General features: G+C 37.3%; 2 protein-coding genes and 1 pseudogene across 2 annotated transcripts; all 3 read right to left on the bottom strand.

Annotated features, from left to right (window-relative positions):
* Positions 1-3,755: 3,755 nt before the first annotated feature.
* LOC131785680 (beta-1 adrenergic receptor-like) lies at positions 3,756-4,652 on the bottom strand. Its single transcript, XM_059102610.2, has one exon. The coding sequence runs from the start codon at positions 4,650-4,652 to the stop codon at positions 3,756-3,758; it is 897 nt and encodes a 298-aa protein (XP_058958593.2).
* A 13,629-nt stretch (positions 4,653-18,281) lies between these two features.
* On the bottom strand, positions 18,282-18,997 carry LOC131785682 (5-hydroxytryptamine receptor 4-like; annotated as a pseudogene).
* A 1,830-nt stretch (positions 18,998-20,827) lies between these two features.
* On the bottom strand, positions 20,828-21,921 carry LOC131785698 (beta-1 adrenergic receptor-like). Its single transcript, XM_059102633.2, has one exon. It carries the CDS (start codon positions 21,829-21,831, stop codon positions 20,917-20,919), a length of 915 nt encoding a protein of 304 aa, XP_058958616.2. The 5' UTR covers positions 21,832-21,921; the 3' UTR covers positions 20,828-20,916.
* Between the last annotated feature and the right edge of the window lie 1,054 nt (positions 21,922-22,975).

Here is a 22,975-nt window from a genome sequence, read left to right as displayed (position 1 = left end):
GAAATGCTACTTCAACCTTGGTCTCAAAAAGATTGAATTCGAACTTGTAAACTAATTTTGGTAAAGTAACGGATGCCCTTTTATGAGAATTCAATCAGCCGATGTGAGAAGATATTTAATTTATGGCATATGTATTCAGTGCGCGTCGTTAACTTGTTATGTATTTAAAGGATTAAAGTTTGGAGGGGTGAAAATTAATTTTCCGTTTGCTGACACTTTAAAACCCCAAAAATTTGGGATTCGATTTCTTCTTAAGCGTTTTGTTGTTGTTGTTATTGTTGTCTCCTACTGGTGAAAAACGTATTCAAACTTTCGTTAATGATCGTTTCGCTAGCAATGTGTGTTTATTTCAATGCTGCATATACATGTAAACATGCATTGTTAAAAGGTGCCCGGCAGCTTAATACAATGCATGAATTGATAAATGAGAGTGTTGCAGTGAAAACTAAGTGATAAGGGAGTTCCTCTCAGCTTGAAATGATAGTTATAATCTCTAGTACTTAATTAGCGATGTTTCGGACAGACCTCTCGTCATTGACCCTTTCACTCAAGAATTTTGAACTGTTGCTAAACAGCAGAATTGACCCTATTTTATGCTGGCAACGAAACCTTTAAACACAATTTTAATTTTTTTTTTGGCCGAAGCACTTGCCGTATGTTTAGTTTACCTAAACTCGTCGATGAGTCAAGTTCTCTACTGCTAGAAAATCAAGGAAATTCGAAGAGCAGTGAAGGAATTTTTCTCTTGGTTCTCGACTTCATATGCATTCATGTCTGTGTAACGAAAGTAAAAAGTTTAGATAAATCGTGTTTTACTAGATCATTGAAAAGTATTTCAGATCACGTTAGATTTAAGGGCCGATTATTAAAGAAATTCATACTTTAACACTTAAACAAATTATTTTACGGCACTAGAACGTTTGAATTAAAGAGACCAATGATAATTTATGTATGAGATCCCAAAATAATCGAACATTATAATTTTATACTAAGCATGACTTGGTTTTTTTTTTTCAAGTCGATCGGCAGTGCATTTATACAATACCTATACACCCCTCATATATGCGAAGTCAGTTAACCCTATGTGCATGGTGACTAAAACAAGACCTCTTTGTGTGTGAAGTCTGGAAATTTGAAAAAACAGCCGGCGCCTAAAACTAGTGGCTACCAATCGTTCTAAACCCGTGAAAATCACAATCACTCCTCCAAAATGTATTTCACATTGCACATCATTACGTTGCATTAATTAGGACCTCTAAGTCAAGGGGCTATGCAATTGTGAAAACTTTAAACCAAAAATTAAGTTCGTTTTGATTATGTTTAAAAAATTTCAGTTATTTGTTATTATAATTTGTGTGTTTGGTCTTAGACTCCCAACTGTTCGACGGTCACCGAAAATACGATGTTTTGCACGTCACAAAAAGTCCAAACACCTTCTCCACTTCAAAAAAATCACATCTGCAGGCATTTCAAACGCTAGGACAAGAAACGAAGAAGTTTTTTAAACGACGAATACCAAATAATTTCACAATAACGCGAATTAAGTTTGGCCTAGAGGGGATAGTTTATCCTCTCTTGCTTTGCCTTGATCAAAATAGCGACGGATTATTGACAATTTTTTTTTATTTCTGGGCCTCAGTGTGGGAGGAAAAATGTACATCCATATCAGTACGATTTACCCAAAACGCGGAGGCAAAATTCTTGGCTTGCGTGGGCTTCACATCCTCCAGCTAGTTTGGTGCTTGTGCTACAATTCCTTTAATTCATGGAATATTCTGGTATATAGAATTTGAAGCTACATGAGTGAATTGTTATGAAATAAATATTACCAACTCTCCGCCAATGGACACTCAGATTGCTCCACTTACTGACACTTTTGAATTAATATGAGCTACCAGTGATTGGATCCTTGCGTTTGCGCAAAGATTTCTGGGATTGCCACGGGGCAAACATTGCATGTTACAAGAAGGAAATATAAGACGAAAGGTTGTTTCGATATCCAAAAAAAAAAGGTTTTTAATAGAGACTATCGCTTTCTTCGCCGCAGTTTTATCATAAATGGATAAAGATAATTTTGATACGAGGGAAGTGTAAGGACTGTAAGTCTTTGTAAGAATCACCACGTAGAGTAAAACACACGTCAAAAAAACTGAAAAGGCTTTAGTGAGTTATTCCTTAGCAATTTATGGCTAACATCTCTAAATTTTGAGACCATTAAGCGATATCAAGTTAACAATAAACCTTGCGCATGGAGAAAAGTTGATCGGTATATTTTAGTACATATTTCATGGTTGTTCAAATAAAAACTTACGCTTTCCTCCTATAAACATTACCCAAACCCATTTCTGATAAAACAGCGGTCAGTCATAACTTTCCTTCTTGTTTTTTCCTTTAGCGGACATCTACTCGATTTTTCTATGGTGCCTGCTAGGGGGAATAATTATCGTAGGCGGATCGATGCAATAACGTATACTCTTTCCAATTCCAGTCGGTGTAGGCTGACGCAGAGTTGTCTGTGTTATAGAAGCAGGCTGACTCCCAAACAGAAGTACTCCATGACGATAAAAAATGTAGAACTGCGCTTTATTTAATAGTTTTAGGCTTTTTATGTTTTCTTTAAAAGAACTCCCAGATATTCAAGGTGTTTTCAAGGTTTGTCAAATCTCTCCTTCTTTTCTTGCGATGGTTTGTTTTATGCTGGTAAGCTATAGATGGTGCGTAACAGGTAGTCATAAATATAGATAGGATCAATTGATTAGAGCACGAATATGATGGGAATTTAAATTTTAACTGCTCTAAGTTGTGTGTTCATCATGAGATCCTAATCACTTTATTGTTTTTTATAGGTTCATTATACGTTCCCTACTGATCATGTACAAGCATCGATAAACAACTCCACAGCAAAATTGTGTTTACCCTTCGAACTACCCTTTCATCAACCACGTCATGTAAAAAAGTTAGGTGAGGCGTCAACAAGTGTAGTTCACTTGTTACACGTTAAACAAGTGTAGTTTACTTCTGGCCTTTACTCAGAGAAACCCTAATAATTAGCAAAAGGGAAGGGATATTACCATTCCTGGCCTCTGAAATATCTCTTTGTAAGGGAAATATATCTTTACATTACAAAGATCCAGTTAGTAACTGTCTCTTGACTTGTAATACAATTCCTTGTAAACATTTAAAGAAAACGTGATGTACTACCGACTTCAAAGAGGTACCATTTGAATAAATGATAAGTCTTTTTAATGATTATTTCCATAGCCTGTTTTCTGAATATTGATTGAAAACACAAACACTTTTTGTGGTAATGAACCTAATGCTTGGGTACCCAAAGAAAATATTGACATAGTACCCTGTAAAACATTTCCTGTACTACAAAAAGTCGCCGAAAACTTCCCTGAAAAGTGGAAATAAATTCTTCCCCAATACAAAATTTGCAGTTAAAGCTAGAATAATTGAATGGGTAATTATTATTTACAGGTTGGATGAAGTTCGGAAATTTCTATTTAAGCCGTTTCTGAGTTTTGACAACAACTTGATCTAGTGTAACCGTGCAGCTGTTGTCACAAACTTGAAAATCAATTTAGGCTAGTCTTTAGGGGAAACAGTTACCAACTAACCAAGCTACGTTTCATTTTTGTTTGATAAAATATTAGTTGTGTGTTATGAATTTACACAGCCAGTTCCCCGTTTGTACAGTCTCTGAATTGAATACGAAACATTTATCCAAATTACCGTTTTTTAAGAAATCGAAATCAGGTACGTGATAATGCTTCATAGAACTCGTCGTTTCGCAAACAATACACCCATGGGTTGATTGCAGATGAGGTAAACGCTGTTGTTTCAACAAATGTCCACACAGTGTAATAATTTGCGTTATGAGACCCTTTGGTATTGAAGTAATGTACAAAACCGGTCATGAGACTTGGCAACCAGGAAACCACAAATAGCCCCACTATGATACTAACTGTTTTAGCAGCCTTGTAGTTCTTTTTAGTTCTTCTAATAAAGTCTTGATTCTGCTCACAGCTGCTCGTCGGGTTTATGCTATTGTAATGCGCTAAGGCGGCTTTTAAAATTCGAAGAGAACAGAACGCGATAATAGACATAGGAAATAATATTGTCATAACTGTAAATGATATATACAATGTTGATAAAGCTGTTATATCCTGAACCATGAACCTTGAGCAGGGTAAGACAAGGGACATAAACCATACACTAGCTATCAGTAAATAACATCTTCTGTTGGTGAGAAAATCGTGGTAGCGCAGAGGATGAATGATGGCTACATACCTGTCCAGGCTAACACAGCATAAGTTAAATGTTGTTGCTACAGTAGTGTGGATCCATAGGTAATCTATACTCCTACCGAAGGTTTCAATGTAGGTTTTATTAGAGTGATAACCCAAAATTCGTATGACTATCCAGACTGGGTCTATAACAAGTCCCACTAAAAAGTCTGCAGCGGCTAACGAGGTCAGGAACAGGTTGGAAATTGTTCTTAGAGATCTTTTTCTGAAAATCAACCACAGGACAATTCCATTTCCAACTATTGTCAGTAACCCTGCGACACCCAACCACGTCGCTAAAGTGATCTTTGCCTCCAAAGGTAGCGGTTTACCTTGGTTTCCCGAAGTGCGTGTGTCGTTCATTTCTACAGCGTCGACTTCTTTATCGACCTTCAGTCTGTTTCTCTTCTGATCAAAAACGTTTTCTGGTTACGAATCATACCTTATCTAGAGCGTTATTTAAAATTCATTTATGAGACTTCGGCTGTCAATTCGTCAAGATATAGTTGGCTTTGATGTTGATTGGTCGAAGTTCTCGGCAGAAATTTTTAACATCTTTAGAAATTTTTTTAACGTTTTGTCATCATTATTTTTATGCGAAGTGATCGTTGTTATTAATCGCCTGCTGTTAGGCATTATTGCGCTTGCCAGGAGGCGTTCATTTACTCTGCGCCGATATTCTTTATCAACCTTCAGTTCCCCTTCTGATCAAAAACATTTGCTAATTACGAATTGTACTTCACTCTGTGTGACATTTGAAATTAATTTTTGATACTTTGACTGCCAATTCGTCGCGACACTATTGGCTCTGATGTTGATTGGTAGAAGTTAATCTTCTGGAGCTATTTTTTGCCGTCGTTTATAATGTTATAAGATGCATTTGTCGTTATCATTTCTATGCAAATTGATCAAAACTTTTTTTACGCTGTCAGCGTTCTAGATAGACACTTCAAAATTAAGTTAGGAAAAAGATCTTTAACGTGCTAAAAAGTGGACTCTAGGATGGATGATGTACAACGTTCAAGCTCACCTAAATCCAAGATGGTGTCTAGTTATCGATCGAGATGCGTCTGCTGCGTTTTGGAAACAACCTTATAGAGGAGGTTTGCTGCGGATTTATCCTTACAAACCTTTTTAATTCACTATATCTCTAGGTAAGGTTATGTTGAAGCATTCTAGTTGCCAATTTGGCGGCTTATTCTCAGGATTTAGTCGCGAAGGGAAAATTTATGCGTATTGGCGCCTGTATTGGGCGCAATTTCACACCCTGTCAATAATTAATAATAAAGCATTGTTGCACTTGTCAGGTGGCTTTCGTTGCTGCTTATTTCTATCGATATGTCGTTGATACCTTGAAAGAGAAAACAGATTAAATGGGTTTATCTCTTATGGAAACGCTTAAGAGTGACTTGAACATCGATATCGCGCGTGTCAGATCTAGAGACTGTGTGCAGCCCTTGTTGTTGTTAGCAGCGGTGAAGAACCTCTGAGACACCTTTAATTTAGGGCAGAACCACTGTAAATTTGAAATCTCGCGCAAGCTCTTCATATTTTGTTGATCTTTTTGTCGTTGGGATCTTTCGTACAAATGTGGGCGGATATCTGTTAAAAACAAGAAGTTATGGACCTCACGGTGCACTGAGACGAGAAAGATAACACCATTCCCTTTTCTTGATACCGACTCACACTGATCAATATTTAGCCAATGATTCACATCACCATCAGTCAGTAAAACAGGGTATCGCTTAGTTTTTGTAAGACTGGGCCTAAAAGCTCATTACAAAACCATCAACTATCTCTTAAGGAGGCTCCTTAGGGTTTTTGCTCAATGTTGCCGCGCGCGCCAGCGTAATGTTTTTCTAGAAAATGTGTATGTTTTCGCCTTTCATGGTCAATAAAAGCCATCAAAAGGCAATGAGTACGGTTCGGACTATCGTTTGCTGTAGTAAATATTATCAAAATGACTTTCGTTATTAAGCGAAGGCTCCACGCAAATCTTAGGAAATTCCACTGAAGGAAATGCGATAAATCTTACTCAAAAGATCCCTAATTTCTTTGTCGCAAAACATTACGTTATGGAATAGAACTTCGCCAAGATTTATATCTGAGCATCCGTTGACTTTCGAATCTGTCGCCTATTGGCAATCTTTCCCACGGTGTTTCTTTTCGGTTGACTTCTTTTTCAGGCGTAGAAGGCCTATGAATATTATGGGTGCAGTTGCTGGAAACGCTACATTCCATCACATAGAAACTTTATTGTGTTAAACTGTTTTTAACACACCTTTTCGGGTAACAATCGTGCGATCGTATCGAGCCGCCATGTTTGTTTAGCATGTTAACACTTTTAAAGCTCGTGCTATGTTCGTCTAGTTATTTATCATCATCGTCGTCGTTAATGAGACAGTTAAAATCTTGTATTGTAATGTTGGGTAGTTACCAGGGCGACAAAAGTCATGATATTGTCACTATCAGCGAATCTATTATTTGGTTATGATGCGTAATCACAAAAACTTTAGACATAAGCGTTTTCTTTTCTTTTTTATCCGTAGTCCTTTCAAGCGACAAAACAAGTGCAAAATTGTCTTAACGTTTCCTTAACGGCTCTTTGAATTTCTTTGATCTTCCAACAGTAAAGAATGGGATTTAGCAAGGAATTAAGGTTGACTAAAATAATCGCGAAGACTTGTGTCACAAATAGTGTTAAGTTTAATCCACGAATAAGCGTTATGACCGTGACTAATGTAAAAGGAAGATAGCATGACATTAAAGTTAAGTGAACCCACAGCGAATTGATGACTGTCTTTTTGTATCGCGCCATCATCAGCTTGGCACCTGCTCCTGGGCACCCATGATCTTGCACGGCCTTTCGCCGACATCGAAAATAGTGAAAGGTTCTTGTGTAAGAGTAGGTCGAGATTGTTATCATCAACGTGGTCGTTACACCGCTCGCAATTGCGAATGCCCTGATGCTCCAGAACGAAACGGCTCCCATCAAAGCGCTTTGGACCCACAGTAAAAAGACGACAATACGAACTCGCTTTATGGTGACAACTTGTCTATATCGTATTCCTAACAAGAGAGCCATGAGTCGATCCACAGAAATGACGGTTATCGTCGACAAAGATACACCGGAGAAAATTGTACTTAACAGAAATGCTACGTACTCCAGCAGTCGACATTCTTCAAAGGTGCTTTGGCTTATTCCTGTCCGAGTGAGAGCAATTGATACTGATTGTGAAATAAAGCCAGCGCAAAGGTCAGTGATTGTGAGATTAAAAAGCAGCAGTTTGGATGGAGGATTAAGACTGTTTTCTCTGCGAAGGGCGACCAGAATCAAAATGTTTGCCAGAGTAGTCGCTACAGAAAGAAAACTATACATGACCGTAGAAAATATTGCCAAGGTAAGGAGATGATGTTTATTGCCATAATGCCCGTAGCAAAACACCGATCGATTTGTCAATCCGAGGAAATTCATAATTTCTTCTCAACAACACGAGTCAACGCAAAGGTCGGATGTTTCAGAAAGTGATGTTTAAGCTCAACGAGAAAAATGATGTCTTTGGTTCTTCAGTTCTCCAACATTACAATCACTCCAAGTATTGTCACTTTATAGAGAGTTGATTGGTGAGGTTATTTTCATTTAAATGCGCTATCAAATGGAACAGTTTCAATTTATTTCAGTTTCTAACAAAAGTCCACGGAAGAGATAAAGACAACTGAAAGGTGCTTAGCTTAAGGACCTGGCGAGAGGACAAGTGTACCACGTGGCCATTTTAATTTACATTTTAAATTCTGTAATATTCTTCCTTCGATTCCACGCTCGTGTGTTTTGTGGCACGTTGCAATGTGCTATGTCCAACCAAAAAAAGGCCACGTATGGCACTTATTGAGAGAAACGAAATGATACTTAACGAAATATTACTTTGAGAAATGGTACTCTACCAAATGGTACTATGGTGCTAAATGGTATTTCGCGAAGTAACACTTTCCTAAATTAAAATTGTACGAAATGGTACTTTGTGAAATGACACTTTACGAAATGGCACATTGCGAGATTGCAATTTGCGATTAAACTTTGGGAAATGGTATTTTGTGAACTAGTTTATTACGAAATCGTACTTTGCGCCGTTGTACTTTTACGAAATCTTAATTTGCTAAATGGTCATAATGTGATCAAAACATGATACGTGTATTTTCAACTAGTGTTTTTTCATAAGAGTGAATGTTACCAATGGTCAAACAATTGGTGGCAACAGCTGAAAAAATCAATTTTGCTCATATTTCAAAGTTAGGTAGGCCTTAGAGAGAAACAAACCATTGCATGCTTCGTTTGGCTGAATATCGATTTATTTTCGAGAAAATCGATAATATCTGAATTCCGCCAAAATGCCGCCTTTGAAGCTCTACATTTTAGGCGAATCTCGGAAGGTCGCGTCACAAAATGGAGACCTTAAGCAAATTACGACGGCGACGGCAATGAGGACATTGACCTACTAAGCATGTGGAATTTAGTTTCTCACTTTCTACTCATTTTTTCCGCAGTCCTATTAAGCGTACAAAAGAGCACAAAACTGTGTTATAGTTTCCTTTGCTACGTTTTGAATGTCTTTGATCTTCCAACAGTAAAGAATTGGATTTAGAAAGGAATTAAAGTTGTTGAAGGCAACTGTCAAGACTTGTACCTTGTAAAGTTATAAGGTTAATCCACTAGTAAGCATTATAACTGTTATTAATGTAAAAGGGAAATAGCATGCTACTGATATTATATGAACCCACAAAGAATTGATAACTGTCTCTTCATATCGTTCCATTGATAAGTTGTCTATATCGTATTCCTAATAACAACGCCATTCAATTTTAAAAGTATTATAAAGAACAGTTAATCATCATATGAACAGTAAATTTGTGCTCAAATCGTATTTGTCGTGATCAAGTGCTGAAAACGTTTTGAGTGGTGGCCCTTTTTTTTCACATATTGGACCAAGTTGATGGCAATTTTGCTGACAAGTGCCTCATTCTAAAAGAAAAACCTACCGCATCTGCTTTTGAAGAAATATGCTCTCCTGTCCGACATCATGTCTTCATCGCTGTGAAAAATTCATCTTTTTCCGGAATGGTACTTTGGAAAATAATTCTGTGCGAATTGGTATTTTAGAAAAAGTTACGTGGGAAATGGTACTTTAGGAAATGATGCTTTAAGAAATGGTACTTTGGGAATATATACTTTAGGAAATGGTATTGAAGGATATGGTACTTTAGGAAATGATATTGAAGGATATGGTACTTTAGGAAATGATAGTTTGCGAAATAATTATGTGCCGGAGAAGTTTCAATTGAGATCTTCCTAAAGCCCTCTTACAATAACAATAGAGGAAATCTAAACTTGATAATGATTAAGTCTCGGACACGACCACCTGAATGAGGTCATGGGAAAAGATTATTTATATTGCTGGTAATTTGTGATGCCTACGACGTAAAGCAAACTTGAGAACCGATAACATTTTTTTCAGTGCAAGATCACTTTGAGAAATCTGATAGACTTTCACTTACTTGCAGACCTTCCTCCTAACCATTTAAAGCGGCTTGATCACCCTCGCCGTGACGCGAACCAGAGCAGAGAATTACTGTAGTTTGGAAAGGAGACCGGCGTCATTGCGCACAGCGATGAAGAAAGGGGAGGACAAGGCTATGTTGAGGTTTTAAGCATCGTTTGATGTTAACTGTGTGTACATGTGTATGTACACGGATATGTTAACCGACGGGGCATCCATCGCAATAAGCTACTGTTAATCTTGCGATTCTTTTTTCATTAGACTTTAGAAAACAAAAATATTTCATTCGGTCACAGTGCGTCTTTAGTCTTGTACTGTTTCCATGTTTGATCGAGACTGCAGCCAGATAAATAACCGATTAGTTTGTTTGCATTTATTCTCAGGGTAAAATTAAATGCATCAGAGTGAAGACTAATGATGTCACTATGTATGGTAGAAGTTCCAATTTGTGATATTGTATGGAACTTGGGATAGAAAAAATAAATATCTAAATTCAGTGTATTAATAGTACACCCCGAGCACATCTATAACATTAGATTACTTAATGTGCGTACATTTCATTGATTTTCTCACAGTTCTATTTATTACAATAATCATTAGCTAAGGAGTAACAGCACTTTCAGCCTTACTGTGTTCCTCGAAACACCTATCGCAAAGAAATATTTCCGATATTTACATATATCCTTTTAACAGGTTGAGAAACGCTCAAATTTTTACATCCTTTTTTCAGGGATTATTTTAAGTGGTAACCGCGCTCTCGTTCTGCGATAGGTGTGGTTATTCGTTCTGCGATGGGTGTGGTTATATGAAATAGTGCGCTACAGCTTTGCACAACTTTCTCGAATCCTCTGAACAACCTTCGTGCCTAGGTAAGTCGATGTAATCAGGGAAAAAGTCCTCCATTACTTAAGTATGTGCGATAGAATATAAACTGATTATATCAGGTTCTCTTGATATTTATCAATCTTAGACTACGCCCAGATTCTACACTTCGCAACAATAGCACATATTTGTATCTAATACCAATAATGGTGAAAAATTGAGTTATGCACCGTTTGCGAATCACTTTATTTTCAAGATTAGTAATGCTGGATGAGCTTTCCTTTCGACTTTGAATTCTTGCGCCGCTAATCAAGGGGTCACCGCAGTCCCTTTAAGCGAAAAAAAAAAAAAAAAGTGGAAAACTGTCCTATCATGCATTTTCGTTACCATACTTCGAACTTCTTTAATCTTCCAGCGGTAAATAATTGGATTTAGCAGTGAATTTAGATTGACTGAAGCAACTGCGGAGGCAAGTGCTACAAGAAGAAATAAATTTAACCCAAGAATAAGAATTAAAGCAGTTACTTCTGCAATAGGAACAAAGCATGTTACTAACGTTCAGTGAACCCACAGTGAATTTATTATCGACTTTTTGTATCGCGCCATTGTTAGCGTATCTCCTGCTCCTTGCACGACCTTTCGTCGATGCCATATAAAGTGAAAGATTATTGGCTAGGAATAAGTTGAGATAGGCTTCTTTAAAACAATTGATACACAAGATATAATAAAGAATGCCTTCTTGTTCCACAACGAAACGGCACCTATTAAAATATTTTGGACCCAGATTAAAGAGACAACAACACGAGCTCGCCTTACAGTTGCAAAATGTCGATATCTTGTTCCTAAGAACAGAGCCAAAAGTCGATCCTGAAATGGCCGTTAGCGTCGACAAAGATACCGGAGAAGATAGCAGCTGGAAGTAAGGCTGAGTATTTTAACATTTCACAGTATTCCCAGCTGCTTTGGCTTATTGCTGTGCGATAAAAAGCAATTGATAGTGGATGTGAAATAAAACCAGCTCCAAGGTCAATGAGCGAAAGATTACAAAGAAGTAGGTTTGATGCAGCATAAAGACTCTTATCTCTGCGAAGCGCGACGAGGGTCAAAGTGCTTTTAAAAGTGGTACTAATGGATTGAAAACTGTAGACGGCCGTGAGGAATATTGGCAAGTTGGGTACTTGAGATATGTAGTCCCATAATCCATCGCAAAACATTGTATGGTTCTGTGATTTGTCGAGATTCACCAGTTCTTCCTAAGGAGATTAATCGACGCAAAGTTCGGTTATTTTCAGGACGTAACGCAAAGGCTTTGATGACGAGAGAAGGGATTAATTCTTAAACTTAAGCTAGGATCGATTTGTTTCAAGAGAAATTTGTATGATTTATGAAAATGTTTGATTTAAAGATGTGGTTTTCGGATTCTTGATATCAGCTTCATCAGTCTCACACAGCCTCGTTTCAATTTGTTGCATTTGTAAATACCCTTAAAACAAGAGAATATTAATTCTTTTGCCCTAAAATTCACACGGTTTTCTAACATGCATATTGGATTTCAAGAGATAAAACTTTACATAACACAGAGATGTGCACACTTAAAATGTAACAATAAAAGTCCAGAGGCTTTTGTCGCAATGTATGCATCTTAGCCATTAAAAACGAAGTCCAGGATGACATGCAACATGTACCAAATACCATGTAGTCTCCATGCATCCCGGTATGTCAGTAACGTACTGGTTTATTCACAAATATCTCCAAATGTTCAAAGTCCGTACGGCCACGGACCACAAAAATATAACACAGTTGCACAATCCGAGGCACACAGTGAAAACTCACAATCGACACGTTCCTTGTTTACATAAAGGCGATGCGAGTGGTTTTCTGCAAAAAATATAAATGTCCAATGTCTTATATGTTCTTCAAAACGTTTACAAATGTCCACAAATGTCCACTTACCGAACTGTATGGCCTCTCGGTTTAAAATAAACGAAATAAGCTCTGTAAACTCCGTATTTAATAACAAATAAATCTGGCACTTGAAAGCACATGGCGAATACAACAAGATTGCTCGCGTGGTCACGTGACCGCAAAAATGACAAAATCCTACTCAGGGGAGTCGGGAGTGACACGGTACATGCGTGTTTTTACGAAAAAAGGGAGAAAGACAGTACGCGTTGGATCAGCTGGTACACCCAGATGATGAACTGAACCCTTTAAGCGTTAAATGAAAGTTTTTTCTGCATTGGTGCTTTCCTAGTATCAACCAATGAAACCGCTTCTCTTAAACAAACTGCTGGAATGAAAGAGGTTCACCTATCGGATTGAGCTTACTTTCACCATTTTAAAAGTGGAAATTATATTTTCACCTGCGAATGAAATTCAAGTGAAGAAATGATTCTTACTGGCAAGAAAAGAAGCCTACAAAAATCCAGGCCTAGAAGGATGCACTTTGTTAAACTTCATACCTCCAAGAACTTCGATACGTGTAATCCCATATCTCTTTATTCCAACACTTATTTGTCAGAGTATAAACAATAACACTTTAAAACCAGAAAAGCGGCATCTTTAACCAATACAATACACGTTTACATATGCAGCATTGAAATACCACACATTCTCAAAGAGACGATCATTAACGAAAATAATTATGTTTTTTGCCAGCGTGGTAAAAAGTGAAAAATTCGTAACCAGTAATCGAATTCCAGACTCTGGGTTTAGCGGCTCGATGCTTTGCCACTGAGCTACAGAGGCGTCTCCTTGGCCTCATACTTGGTTCATATATATATATATGGCAAGCAATGCAGTGGATTGCCATGTAAACCCTCAGAGAGAAACTGAATTGCATCACAGCATAAAGGGGAAAGTTTCTAAGAAACTGTGGTGCTGCGTCGGTGGGAGAGTGTAACACAATAATTTGGTTTGATCAACTGTAGCTGAATGAGTAATGTAAATTGACCAACGTGAAGAGTTTCTAAGCTGACTTTCCGAGCGTTAGCCCTTCGACAGGCCTTATTAAGAAGATCTCGTTTGCCCCTAAAGAGACATATCAGTCTTAATAAGAGATGTGTTTTCTTTTTTAGATCTCTTGTACTGTATTAGTGTTGATATTAATGATAGTGATGATATTAATGATATTAATTTTCAAGGAAATGATATCTCTATTCATTACTATTCTGCTAACAATATGCTCCTGAAATCGCTTTTTATTGGTAAAATTGTTAGAGTGACATGATATTGAAAACAATTGTTTCATCTAGTCTTGAAAAATCTCAGGTAGAATTGATATTTCATCCAGCAATTAAGAATCTTTTCAATTATCTCTTTCAATTGGTTTCCTCCGCGATAATGAAAAATATGAGGACCACTTCATTCTGTCACCGAAATTGATCACAGTTCCGAAAGCTGTGTATATGGGATCTGCTTTGCTCCCGATTGCAATTGCTGCAGGCCTTCGTTGGAAACGATGACAACACGCACAAGAGAGTCGAAACACAGGGAGAAATTACCTGCTGAACACTAGGGTCGTTGACCAGAAACTTGCATTTTCACCCCTCTAGGCCACAGTGTGAGACAAAGCCCAAAATTTATCATAGTGATATTAATGAAAGACAAAGGTTTATTCTGTTCTGAAAAACATCTCAATTAATCGCGAGAACTGAACATATCATTCATATCTTCGTAAATGAACGACAACAGTCAATTGACAACAAGTTAAGGTTAATGTTGGGTTAGTGGAGGGGTAGGTGGGCAGTTGCCCAGATACTGATATTGATCCGTACAGTCTATCTTCGAGAGACGTTCTAGTTGTTTTATCACGAAATTTAACATTGCAATTCCCAAACTTTATGTTGCAGACATAATGAGGAAGTAGATATATGTTATTTTCCGGCTGGGAGGTCCGTATGGTGAAAAACTGACTGACCCTTAGCTGGTACATAACATATTTATTTTTTTGAAACTTTACGAAATTCTTTCCGAAAGAACCCGAATTATTTAGGGCTGTAAATACGGCAAGATCTTCCATAAACTGAACAGTTATTGAGCGAGTAAATGGTAGTTAAAATAGAGGTGATGCAAATTCAAGAGAGATGCCTCAGCGAAACATTTTCATTTCCGTAACGATAATTTAGAAGGCTTCCAAACAAACTTTGAAACATTGTTTTTACAAGTATCTGTCACAATCTGACACCTGTCAATTACAGAGCGCGTAAGTAAAACAAAAGGGTAAGAACATTTGAAAAACAAAGGAACTAGTTTGGCAAGGACTGTCACGACAATGTTTTCTTCAAAAACAGTCAATGATCTGACGGAAAGCATTATTCACTCTCATCGATGATTCATTCATGTACGAAGATTTACCTCTGTTCATTAAGTAAACGGCGAGGAAAGTAATTGTGAGTAAATTCAATTTTTTTATTTTCAAATTGTGAGAGTTTGCTCGTTTGTTTGCTGCAATGGCGTGTGTAAATCTGGTCTTTCCTTCACAAAAACTAAATTCGAATGGCACACTCCAACGAGACACAAGGGGATTTAATGCGGTCTTTTCTCAAAAATTCCGTCAGTTTCTGTTGTGCAATTTACGATACAAATGTTCAAATTGAATGGACTTGGAAAAACTCACCGAGAGCGTATATTTGTTGTAGAACTTAAATTAAAACTTCGCTCGCTCTTTCTCTGCGAACAAATTGCTTGAGAAAATTCAGGTATTAAATGAATGCAAGTTCCATCGTTCAGTTTAATTGTAACCAAATACCTTACATTTTAACTTTCTAGGTACTTTTTGTGAACGATTAAAATTAATTGCAGACGAGTTTTAGGCCGCTTGTCAACCAACGTAATGACATTATTGTTTATACAAATTAATTCTGAAACCGATATTTTTCTGTCAACCAAAGTGATTTGAGTGAGAAAAAAGAGAAGATTTATAAGTTATTCATCGGTGACCGACGTGTTTGCTTAAAAATACTTCCCAGCCGGAAAAACGAGGTATATTTATGAAAAATGGCAACGAAAGTTGGAATGTACTTGGCGACTCACGAAAGCGTTACCGTGGCCCGTGGGCAGAGATAGGAAAATACTGACCGGGTAAAGAACCAATCAGATTGCAAGATTCGTTACTGTGCCCTCTCAAAAAAAAAAAAACTTATCAGCTTTCTGACAATTAGGTTAAGGGAACTGATCCTAGCATCCATAATTGAGTAACCAAACGTTGATTCATCTTTTTAGGGAAAAATCCATGAATTTCCGCAAGGCAACCAACCGATCGGTGTTTTGCAATGGACATTATGACGATGAATATTATGTACCTACCGTGGCATTAATTATGGCAGTCATTTATAGCTTACTATCTGTTGCAACTGCTTTAGAAAACATCTTGATTCTGGTCGCCCTTCGCAGAGATAGATGTCTTCATCCTCCTTCAAAACTTCTGCTTTGCAATCTCACGATCACCGATCTTTGTACTGCCTTAATTTCACAGCCAGTATCAGCTGCTGTCAGTTTGGCAGGAAGAGACCAAATTGGTGGCGAACGATGTCTTTTGGTAGAATACACAGCTTTTCTTTTAACAGCGATTTTCTCCGGTTTATCTCTGTCGACTGTGACTGTTATTTCTGTGGATCGACTCATGGCCCTTTTGCTAAGAATACGATACAAACAAACGATAACTGGAAGACGAATCCGTGTTGTTCTCTTTCTAATGTGGATCCAAAGCATTTTAGTGGGCGCCGTTTCTTTCTGGAACATGAAAGCGTTCTTTTTTGTATGCGGTCTTTTAGTTACTTTAAAAATGACAATCTCGACTTACTGTTACACAAGAATCTTTCAAAATATTTGGCGTCGGCGAACAGCCGTGCAAGATCTCAGAGGAGAAGGAGCAGCTGCTTTGTTAGTGATGGCACGATACAAAAAGACAGTGATCAACTCTTTATGGGTCCACATAACATTAGTAACATGCTATTTTCCTTTTGCAGTAGTAACTACTTTAATGCTTATTCGTGGATTAAATTTCACAATTTTCGTGGCACAAATCGTAGCTGTTGGTTTGATTAGTCTCAATTCCGTGCTAAATCCTATTGTTTATTGTTGGAAGATTAAAGAAGTTCGAAAAGCAGTAAAAGAAACGATAACACAGTTTTGCGCTTGTTTTTACGGTTAAAGGAACTGCCGAAAACTGAATATAATTATGTGCTAATGCTGTAAATTCTAGAGTTTGGCTGTTGCTTGAGATTATAACACATATATGTAAATACATTTAAAAATTTGCCGAATGCTTAATTTGTAAATAAGGGAACAATCCATTCTGTAAATTTGCTTAACAGTACTTGGTGATAATACTTCCGGGTAGCAGAGTAAGACTAAGAGAAGAGTTACACTAAACTACTAAATACTGTAATAGAAAGAGTATTTTAAAAAAATTCCCCTAAAGGAAATAAAATTTGAATGGCTTATTGAGGAGAGTGTCTCTTCAGTTATCAGGTTTGTGTCGATACTGTTATTTGACTTTTAAAGCTTTGACGTTAATTAGATAGAGATCGTCCTTGATCATGAAAAATTCGGATCATTACTGTCTGTCAAATTCCAAACCCAGGTATTCCTTTTGTTCCAGAATTATTTCTGTCTTCTTTTAACGGAAATAAGACTGATCGCAAAACGTTTAAGATTGTAATGCTATAGGTGGTTTACTTCTCCAGTCCTCAGATTTATCATGCATAACTGACAGAGTTTCTAACTAAGGGCTTCCAGTTTTGGCGTATTGGCGAGCTCCTGGCTGGGAAGTGGTGTTGGTAAATTTGCGACAACTCCGAGGAAAATTTTAACTGAACTAGCGGACACTGACTATTAATTTGTAACAAACGCAGTGTTTCATGTTACTCAGTTGTAGTACAATACTAAGACTGATCATGATGCTATCTGCTACTGTAATCACAAAAGCAATTCTGCCATGTATTAAGAGTACAGTGGTTTCATTCCAAGATATAAGATATTTTTCACCTGAGCCTTTTATTGCACTATGCACAGCTTGCACCAAGTATTTACCTTACTTAACCATTTATTATGTTTCATTTATGCTTTGGTCACCGCGAAACAATAATTTCCAGGTTATTTTTTAGACTTCTTCACATGTGTGTACGATTAAAAAATAAAAGAAGAAAAATCATCAAAACTGCACATTATGACCTTCAATGCGCAAGTTTTGTCGATATCCTACAGCCATGGATGAGAACGAGTCAAAAAATATAATTTAAAGATATTCAACCTCGTTTATCTGTGCTTGTTCAACTAGAAAAAAAGACAGAAATTTTTTGAAACGTTCTTTTTACCGCATGTCGAATTTCTTTGATTTTCCAGCAGCCAAGAATTGGATTCAAAAAAGAATTTCGGTTGATTAGATTAACAGTCAATCTTTGGGCGATTAAAATTGAAAGGCTGGTTTGGGACCTGAGCATTATAGCAGATACGACAAGGTGGGGTAAATAACATGTCACTAATGTAGAGTGAATCCACAGTGTATTCCTAACTGATTTTTTATACACCACCATATTGGGTGGAGCGCTCTCTGTTGTTTGATCTCCCAAACTATCCTGTACCTCTCTTTGGTAACGTCGAATGATGTAGGAGATTAAGAGAAAGAAGTCATTAGACTCGGCAGCCAGCAAACCACGAATAGCCCCACCACAATACTAACTGTTTTAGCAGCTTTAAGTTCTGTTTTCGTCTGTTCACGGATTCTTGATTCTGTAAAGTAACAACGTTTATTCTCCTGGACTGCGTCGCAGAGGCTTTCAATATTCGCATGGAGCAGAACACAATGACGATCATAGGAATTAACACTGTTATGATTGTAAAAGACAACCACAACTCAATAGAATCATCTCTCACAAAAAACCTTGAACAGGGGAGAAGAAACGACAAGACCCATACAGAAGCTATGATGAGATAACTTCTCGTGTTAGTAAGAAGCTCTTTGTAGCGGAGCGGATGAATGATGGCAATTTACCTGTCCAGACTAATGCAGCATAGGTTGAACGTTGTAGCTACAGTGGTGTGTATCCACAGATAATCAATAGCTTTACCGTAAGTTTTCAGATAACTGTCTTCGTCATAATTGATGCACCTGGCCGTTGCCCATACAAGGTTTATAACAAGTCCTACCGACAAGTCCGCCACAGCCAATGAAGCAATGAAAAAATTCGAAATTATTCTGAGAGAATGATTTCTGGCGATCAACCATAAGACAACGGTGTTGCCAATTACGGCCACCAGACCGGTGACACTGAACCAGGCTGCTAAAACGATCCTTTCCTCTTGGCTAAACTCCTCCCTGGTGCTGTTCATATTGTAAAGGCGTCTTTTCAATTCTGCTAACTTGGCGTGAGTTCTTCTCTGATATTAGATGACGAACAATTTATGGATTTAAAACACTTTTAATAGATTTCGCATATTGTTTGGCCCAATAGGTAAAGATCAACACCGAAGAACTTAATAAATTATTAAAGAAACACCGGTGGCCGGTTTTCAAGCCAATGTCTGGGTGGTGAATCACCTTCAACCTCTAGTTGCTATGCTTTCGTCCATGCATTAGTGTGAGCTGCCAACGCGTCGAGTTTCGTATTAACTAACTCAGTGAGTCGAATGTTATGTCGAATGCTTTTGTTTAATAATAATTTCGCCCGTCAAAACGTCGAGCATTGAATAATAGTCAATTGTAGCACAAAAGAAGTACAGTCATGCCAAGTGAAAAATCCATCCCCTCTCGAGTGAAAAGGTGAGTTCCCAGTCAAGAAGAAATATTTCATTTTGAAGTTTTTGCTACTGTTCGTACAAGTAATGAAAAATTATGTGATAGTCTAAAGACTACATGGGTGAATTATTATGAGACACCGATCGTAAAAGTACCAAGATCATTACGACAAGTAAAATATATTGGAACGTCGTTTTATTTATTTTGAGCTCTTTATTTCTTCTTTAGAAGTGAACTGTTAGACATCTAAGGCTTTCAAGGTTTTTCCATATCTTCCCTTCCTTTCTGGCAATTTCTTTGTTAATGCTGGAGCCATATGAATAGTGTTTTCTATATCATCATAACTATTGATATCTGATTATCAATTGATGAAAGCACAAATCAATAGTGGGAATTAAAAATTCACCTGCCATAAGTCATGTTTTAATAAAGATCCTTTTATCTTTCTCATTTATTTAAATCATTCTCACTGATCATGTACGAGCGCAGATAAACACCTCCGTTCTCAAAACTTCATTAACTACCCCTTTTGTGAATTAAGTTGAGTGAGGTATCGCCGGAAAAATCTAAATCGTTAACAAGTGTAGATCCCAAAAAACGCTCTAAATTCTGGCTAAAACTCTGACGAATCCTACAAACTATCGAAAGGAAAGAGGAGCGACCGGCCACGGCTTGTGCTTGTCAATATCACTCTGAGCTAAATTTGAATGATTAAAACTCAGCAAACGTTCTTCGCATGATTTTGACTTGTTATTTACTCAGCTCCCCTTTATTTATTTTATACCTGAATAATTATCTGTTTGTGACGAAAGCGTCTTTTTGTCGAGCAAATTAAAAGGTAATAAATGCTTCCCGTGTATTTCTTGCACATGGTATTTCACAAGTAGCAGTTTTTCTAGATAAATGATTGAAATAACAAAGATAGGTTTCGTAGTGATACATCTAATGCTTCAGCACCCAGAGGAATTATAGACATCATCGTAAGTCCCCAAAAACTACCCTATACAAGATAAAATCGCCGGAAACTTTTCTGAAAAGCGCAAATTAATTCTACCCAAACACAAAGTTAGCTGTTTGAATTAAGGTTTTACTTAGAATAATTGACTAGGTAATTATTATTGTAGGCTTAATGGTTTATGGAAATTTCTTTAAGTGACAGGTGACAAGCACTTCGAGTTTTGACAAAAAACTTAATTTACAGCTAAAAGCTGTTTTGCCAACCATGATAATAACCAATATTCATGGTTGGCAAAACAGCTTACCACTTAACCAACCTTTTAACAACCTTTTACTTTTGTGAACAAAAAAGTTATTGCATCGTGCGATATGACTTCATAAGGTCAGTCTACCGTCTTTTAAGAAATCGAATTGTGTGTGATAATGCTTCATAGAACTCTTCGTTATGCAAACAATAAACCCATGAGTTGGTTACAGATCAAGTAAACGCCATTATTTCAAGAAATGTCCACACGTTTGTACAGTCTCTGAATTGTACATGAAACATTTTTCCAAATTATCGTCTTTTAAGAAATCGAAATGTGCTTGATAATGCTTCATAGAACTCGTCGTTTCGCAAACAATACACCCATGGGTTGATTGCCGATGAAGTAAATGCCACTGTTTCAACAGACGTCCACACAGTGTAGTAGGCTGAGTCGTAAGACACTAGGTTGCTGAAATAGTGCGCCAAACCAGTGATGAGACTTGGCAACCAGGAAACCACAAATAGCCCCACTATGATACTAACTGTTTTAGCAGCTTTGTAGTTCTTTTTACTTCTTCTAATAACGTCTTGATTCTGCGCACAGCTGCTCGTCGGTTTTATGCTATTGTAATTTACTAAAGCAGCTTTTAAAATTCGAAGAGAACAGAACACGATTATAGACATAGGAAATAATATTGTCATAACTGTAAAAGATAGATACAATGTCGATAAAGCTGTTATATCCTGAACCATGAACCTTGAGCAGGGTAAGACAAGGGACATAAACCATGCATTAGCTATCAGTAAATAACATCTTCTGTTGGTGAGAAAATCGTGGTAGCGCAGAGGATGAATGATGGCTACATACCTGTCCAGGCTAACACAGCATAAGTTAAATGTTGTTGCCACAGTGGTGTGGATCCATAGGTAATCTATACTCCTACTGAAGGTTTCGAAGTAGGTATTAGAATTATAACCCAAACATCTTACGACTAACCACACTGGGTCTATAACAAGTCCTACTAAGAAGTCCGCGGCGGCCAACGAGGTTAGGAACAGGTTGGACATTGTTCTTAGAGATCTTTTTCTGAAAATCAACCACAGGACAATTCCGTTTCCAACTATGGTTAGTAACCCTGCGACACCCAACCACGACGCTAAAGCGATCTTTGCCTCCAAAGGTAGCGGTTTACCTTGGTTTCCCGAAGTGTGTGTGTCGTTCATTCCTACTGCGTCGATTTCTTCTGCGTCGATTTCAACCTTCTGTTTCTCTTCTGATCGAATACGTTTTCTAATTAAAAATCATACCTTACATAGAGGGACATTTTATCAATTTATCAAGATATTGATTGTTTGAAGTTAGTTCTCCGCAGCTATTTTTAACATCCTTAGAAATGGTTTTAACGTTTTGTTATTATCATATTTATGCAAAGTGATCTTTGTTAATAACTGCCTGCTGGTAAGCATTGTTGCGCTTGTCAAGTGACTCTCACACTTGCTTAAGTTTAAATTTATGTCGATGACATTGTACTTCAAAAGAGAAAGCAGAGTGAATGGGTTCTTAAGATGATACTAAAGATTTCGAATGGCAGTGCATGGATTCAAATTTTATGTACGAGTTTTGATAAATTGTACCCACGATCGATCGGACTTGTAATATTTGGTTTATCTTATAAATATTAATGAAATACATAAATTCAAAACGAGTATAAAAATAATGCACGAAAAAAAGAAATACAAAGAATCGATCTCCATCGCGTAGGTGAAATGCTACTTCAACCTCCGAAATAAAAAATAACGCTAAAAATATTTGGTCTCAAAAAGGTTGAATTCGAACTTGTAAAATAATTTTGGTAAAGTAACAGATGCCCTTTCGTGAGAATTCAATCAGCCGATGTATGAAGATATTTATGGCATATGTATTCAGTGCGCGTCGTTAACTTGTTATGTGTTTAAATGATTAAGGTTTAGAGGGGTGAAAATGAATTTTCCGTTTGCTGACACTTTAAAATCCCAAAAATTTGGGATTCGATTTCTTCTTAAGCGTTCTGTTGTCGTTGTTCTTGTTGTCCCCTACTGGTAAAAAACGTATTCAAACTTTCGTTAATGATCGTTTCCCTAGCAATGAGTGTTTATTTCAATGCTGCATATACATGTAAACATGCATTGTTAAAAGGTGCGCGGGAGCTTACTACAATGCATGAACTGATAAATGTGAGTGTTGCAGTGAAAACCAAGTGGCAAGGGAGTTCCTCTCAGCTTGAAATGATAGTTATAATCCCTAGTACTTAATTAGCGATGTTTCGGACAAACCTCTCCTTTGACCTTTTCACTCAAGAATTTTGAACTGTTGCTAAACAGCAGAATT

The sequence above is a fragment of the Pocillopora verrucosa genome, chromosome 4, assembly GCF_036669915.1.
Source record: "Pocillopora verrucosa isolate sample1 chromosome 4, ASM3666991v2, whole genome shotgun sequence".
Classification (NCBI taxonomy): domain Eukaryota; kingdom Metazoa; phylum Cnidaria; class Anthozoa; order Scleractinia; family Pocilloporidae; genus Pocillopora; species Pocillopora verrucosa.
The sequence above is the reverse complement of the archived record's forward strand: the minus strand, read 5'-3'. Positions and strand labels throughout refer to the sequence as shown.

Bases quoted from the DNA above. Each gene is read 5' to 3' on its own strand.
- LOC131785680 (XM_059102610.2), bottom strand. From the start codon at position 4,652: ATGAACGACACACGCACTTCGGGAAACCAAGGTAAACCGCTACCTTTG.
- LOC131785698 (XM_059102633.2), bottom strand. From the start codon at position 21,831: ATGAACGACACACACACTTCGGGAAACCAAGGTAAACCGCTACCTTTG.